This window comes from Trichechus manatus, unplaced genomic scaffold (assembly GCF_000243295.1).
Source record: "Trichechus manatus latirostris isolate Lorelei unplaced genomic scaffold, TriManLat1.0 scaffold00044, whole genome shotgun sequence".
In the NCBI taxonomy this organism is placed as follows: Eukaryota; Metazoa; Chordata; class Mammalia; order Sirenia; family Trichechidae; genus Trichechus; species Trichechus manatus.
This window is the reverse complement of record NW_004443980.1, coordinates 1,846,979-1,852,664: the sequence shown is the minus strand read 5'-3', so window position 1 is coordinate 1,852,664 and position 5,686 is coordinate 1,846,979. Positions and strand designations below refer to the sequence as shown.

Sequence of the window (5,686 nt, the reverse complement as noted above, 5' to 3'; positions counted from 1 at the left end):
AGACTGGATTGTGTCCTGAGGCAATCTCTTGAGATATAAAAGACAGAAGTGAGCAGTGAGACAGGGGGACCTCATACCATCAAGAAAGCAGTGCCAGAAGCAGAGCGCGTCCTTTGGACTGGGGTCCCTGCGCTGAGAAGTTCCTAGTTCAGGGGAACATTGATGAGAAGGCTGACAGAGAGAAAAAGCCTTCCCCTGGAGCTGACGCCCTGAATTTGGACTTTTAGCCTACTTTGACTATGAGGAAATAAACCTCTCTTCATTAAAACCATCCACTTGTGGTATTTCTGTAGCAGCACTAGATAACTAAGACAGATACCTATTGGTGAGTAATGGCAAAAATCATAAAATGATCAAGTTATACAACTTCTGATGAGCATTACAGAGTGTATCAAGCCAGGGCCCTGCCTCAAGACAGGCAGCATATGACAGGTCAATAAAATGAAAATATGTAGAGATTTAAGTTATATATGTCTGGGTACCAAATATATCCTTGCTGCTCTAATTTCTTGTTTAGCATCTGTTCATTTGCTTGTTTATTTTAGGCAGGCAGTTAACTCATTGAACAAACAAATTTACAAACTCATGGTTTTGTAAGGAAATTTCAGTTATAAAAGCATTAAAGCCTTCATCTGGGAGTCTATTTCAGGGTTATAATCTAAAGCATGGGGAAAGCATGCATGAAGATGTTCATTTCAACATTGTTTAGCAATAGCAAAAGATTACTGTCAACTAAAAGTTCAACAATAGAGGACTAGTTAGGATAATTACAATATGGAATATCACCCAGCCATTTAAAATGATGGCTTGAGGCTATGTGAAAAATGGAAAGACACCTTTTCTATAATGCTGAATACAAAAACAGTTGATATTAAATAATATATGCAGAATTATTGTTTTGTTGTTATTGCTGTCGAGTCAGCTCTGACTCATGGTAAGTATAACAGAACAAAACGCTGGCTGGTCCTGCGCCATCTTCATGATTGTTGGTATGTTTGAGTCCATTGTTGCAGCTATTATACAGTGCATTCCAACCTAAGGGCTCATCTTCCAGCACTATATGGGACAATATTCTGTTGTGATCCATAAGGTTTCCACTGGCTAATTTTCTGAGTTGATCTCCAAGCTTTTCTTCCTATCTGTCTTCGTCTGGGAGCTCTGCTAAAACCATGGGTGATCATGGTGGTATTTGAAATACTGGTGGCATAGCCTTCTGCATCGTAGCAACATGCAAGGTACCACAATACAACAAACTGACAGAAAGGTGGTGGGCAGGTTTATTACAATTATGTAAAAACCAGCATAACTAAAAATGTTGGAAGAGAAACAAAAACTATTCTTTCTGTTGGCACTTTGGAAACTTATTGTAAAGGCTCAAAGACTGGGAATAATGGCCAAGATGGCAATGAGTCAGACTTCATAAGAGATAGAGCTTTTACTCCTTACCCTCAGCCGGCCACTAGCCATCCTGGAGGATATATGGGATGTTTTCCTCACCCCAAAGGCCACGTAGCTCTGGGACTGGTTCAGCCATTCCCATACCTGGTACGATGTGACACAGACCACTTCTATCAGAGTAGTAATGGAGAAGGATTTTCCCATCTGCTCCTTTCTCCACACAAAATGATGGAGCATTCATCTCCTAATTAAAAACACAACATGTTTTTCCCAGTGAATGCAAGCTGTTTAAATTCTGCTTCGAGGCTCTGTAAAACAATAGTACTTATCCATTACGTCTCATAGAACTATATCCCAACCTACCCCTCCAATCAAATAAAGATAAAACTACCATGGTTTTGGCTACTCCATGTTTTTGTTGGCTGCTGTCAAGTCGGCCCCAACTCATGGCAACCCCAGGCACAATGGAAGGAAATGCTGCCTAGTCCAGTACCATCCCCATGATCGGTTGCAGATCAGATCATTGTGATTCAAACATTTTTCATTGGCTGATTTTCAGAAGTAGATTACCAGGCCTTTCTTCCTAGTCTATCTTAGTCTGGAAGTTCCACTGAAATCTGTTCAGCATCATAGCAACATTCGAGCCTACACTGACAGATGGGTGGTGGCTCACTAAGGTGCACTGGCTGGGAATTGAACCCTGATCTCCCACACAGCAGTTGAGAATTCTACCACTGAACCACCAATGTCTCACCCTATATGTTGGGAACTTTATATTATACCCAATCTCCAAACAACTCTATATGGCAGATACTGTCTCTATCTTAAAGAGGAGAAAAATGAGGCTCAGAGAAGTTCAGGCTAAAATTAATGATACAACAACAATTAGACCCCAAATTAGCCTTTCTACCCTACCATGCTACTTCTGCCCATACTCCAGGGGGTGGCTGGCTGATTGGTACCAGGAAGTGTTAGTGAGGTCTCTAGCTGCTTGGCCTATGACCAAATGACCATGGAAATATTCACTCTCAGAAAGATCAGAGGCTCTGAGGAGTTTGCAAATAGAGAAGAGTTAATTTCTTGTTCTGTAAGAATAATGCCATCCATGGTGTAAAGTTATACATTTGGAAAAAGAACTGTGATGGTTAACTTTATGTGTCCGTTTGGCTAGGCTCTGGTTCTCAGTGGTTTGGCCAAACACTAGTCTAGTTGCTGTTTCCTTATGTATTGTAATGTGATGTAATCAATCAGTCAGTTGAAAAGGGAGTTTCCTTATGGTGTGTTCTGCCTTCAGACTACAAATAGGTATTTTGGCAGAAGTCATTCTGTCTCTCCACTCTGCACACTTCCCATAACCTGACCCATGAATCTTGGGACACAGCCTGCAGGAGTCTCCAGCCTGCCACCTGACTTATGGATTTTGGACTTTCCAGCCCCCCACAATTTTTTGAGCCAATTCCTTGAAATAAATATCTGTTTAGGTGGATAGACAGACAGACAGACAGATAGATAGATAGAGATAACCTCCCCCCAAAAAAACAAACCCACTGCCCTTAAGTCGATTCCAATACATAGCAAGTTTCCAAGGCTGTAAATCTTAACAGAAACAGACTGCTACATCTTTCTCCTGTGGAGCCACTGGTGGTTTCGAACCACCAACTTTTCAGTTAGCAGTCTATGGCTTTAACCACCGTGCCACCAGGGCTCCTAGAGATAGATATAAATACACCCATTGCCGTCAAGTAGATTGCGACTCATAGTGACCCTATAGATGTAGACAGATATAAAGATTCTGTTTCTCTAGAGATACCCGACTAAGACAAAAACCCTCAAGGATACATCATCTTTCTCCAGGGAAGATGTTGATTTTCAAGTTTGCACTGTCCATGTTAGGAAATAAGGACAAAGACCTTGCCTGGGGGACTCTCTGAGAGAAACAATTTCCTCCCCTGTGTAGGCGACCCAGAACTCTGGGCACGCAGCTTTTGGTCTGAGTGAGGGAAGAGATTAAGGAGGTGGGTTCCTTTCAAAATCATTGCACTTTGCCATGGTGTGGGGTTGCCAGTTAAAATGGGCTTCTTTTTGTTCAAATACTTTATATTTCCAAAAGCATATGTCAAGGAAGTATGTATGTTTGTATGTATGTGTTTACATCTTGACTGAATCTAAAGAGTATTTGAGGGAGAACATATAAAAAGCATATGATAAAACAGAGTTCTAAAAGTTGTTTTTAAAGATTATATCAAAATTCTACATAGTGAAAATAAAATCACTGAGTACAGAAGGGCTTAAATGAAAATCTACATGCTCCTGCTGCCATCCTGTGGGGTAAAATGGCTAAGTTTACCCAGAGAATTTGGTCTTTGTCCTTCATTCCAGAGAGTTAACCACTAAAACCTTGGAATTTCCCCAGCCACTGGAGTGTTTTTGTTATCTGTAGGCCTCCAAACATACCTGAGAGATTATGCTAATAAGGTGACTCAAGTTGGGGCGGGCCAGGCCAGAAAGACCACCACATGGTGTGATATCAGCCAACCTCAGGGAGGCTCTATGCGTGGAAGCTACATGGGCTTCCTTGTTGGTGAAAAACATCATCAGTGCATGTGGGAGGATAGCACATCCGTTTTGGGGACATGGAAGCTCCAGGTTGGGAACCTTCCCAGACCTTGCCCCATGCATCTCTTCATTTTGTCTTTTTTTTTTCTTTAATAAAACTGTAATCATAAATATAGTGCCTTCCATGGGTTCAGTGAGTCATTCTAGCAAATTATTGAACCTAAGGGAGTAGTGGGAGCCTGTAGATCAGAAGTGAGGGAGATGGAGACACCTGTGCTTGCAGCTGGCATCTTGAGGGAGTGGAGTGAACCCCCAAATTTGTAGCCAGGAGGTCAGAAGTGAGGGTGTTGTGGGGACTCCCAAGCTTGTGGCTGGTGTTTGAGGTCTTGGGCACATGTGGCAGTCTGGGGGACTGCGCCCTTTACCTTGTGAGGTCTGCTGTAGTTCCAGGAGGTTAGGGTCAGAGGAAGAAGTGCTGCACGGGCAGCTGGTGTCAGAACAGAAGTCGGACAGAATTGAATTGAATTGATTTGATTGATCCTTACAGTTTGGTGTGAGAAATGTGTCAGAAAAGTGGGATTTGATATTTTCCACACACATCCCCACCTTAGCTTCTCAGCCCTACCCAGCCCACTACCCAGAGACACAAAATTTGTGCTTTCAGTTCTTCTGATCAATGTCTACAAATCTCTAAATAATATGGTTATACTTTTATTTCTTGATTAAAATAGACTTTCTAAAAATGAAGAATCAGGGCAAAGGGAAAACAATGAGAGGCAGACCAGGGCACGGTTTTTGACGACAAACACATCTTGATTTGGGTTCTAGCTCAGGCACCATAACCTGGGGAATTTAGGACATTACTTGATCTTTCTGGACTTTAGTTTTCTCATTCGTATAGTGAGAAAAAATAAGAGTACCTATTCTTAGCAGAGTTAAGAAGATAAGTCAATGTTTATAAATTACTTAGCCCAGCACCTGCCTCATAATTTGCACTCAACAAGTTAGCTTAAAAAAATAACAAGATTGAGGGCACAATTATGCCCAGAAATATATGCCTTAAGGTATTGCCAAATTACTAGAAATAAGCATTTAAAAAATCAGTATTGTTTTATTTTATTTACTTTTGCCTGAAGAGACAATCTACAATACTTTTCTCAGTGTAAATTACTATATAGCTATCAAATGTCATTGCACGTATTTTATTTCAACTTGCATATTATAACTTTTATCTATTTTACTTGTTTCATCATATGCAAATGTCCTTTTCCCTTCTCCTACACCCGCAGAGGAGTCCTCTTTTCTTGCTTGTCTAGCATTAGTTTGGCACATGGGAATGACTGTCAGAGGAAGGGCGGCAGGGTTGGGTATAAAAACAAGAAACCTGGGACTTCAGAACCTAAATTCCTTTCAGTCTTTTTCATAAGGATTTAGTAACATGGTGAGAACAATGTCTGGGACATGAAAGATACTCCGTGTTTGTTGATTTAATGAATGAATGGAAGACTATCAGTACCTTCTCCATAACTGTGATGTAAAATACTAACCAAATTGTTACATGAAAGATGGGATATTAAAAAATATGAAAGATTGGAGAGACTCCGGCAAGATGGTGCTCTAGGCAGAAGCACCACGCCGTCCCTCCACAGCAAAGATCCGAAAAACTAAGCCAAACAGAGAATCAACAATCCTGAAACCCTAGAACATCAAATGAAGAGATAAAGAACTCAGC

At 41.1% G+C, this 5,686-nt stretch overlaps 1 protein-coding gene across 1 annotated transcript in view; it reads right to left on the bottom strand.

Moving 5' to 3' along the window:
- LOC101347250 (guanylate cyclase soluble subunit beta-2-like) overlaps nucleotides 1-5,686 on the bottom strand; it is a 38,146-nt gene that overhangs the window by 22,445 nt on the left and 10,015 nt on the right. Inside the window, exon 2 of the mRNA XM_012555604.1 lies at nucleotides 1,543-1,642. Coding sequence (XP_012411058.1) covers nucleotides 1,543-1,642 — 100 coding nt within the window. The remainder of the gene's footprint in view (nucleotides 1-1,542; nucleotides 1,643-5,686) is intronic.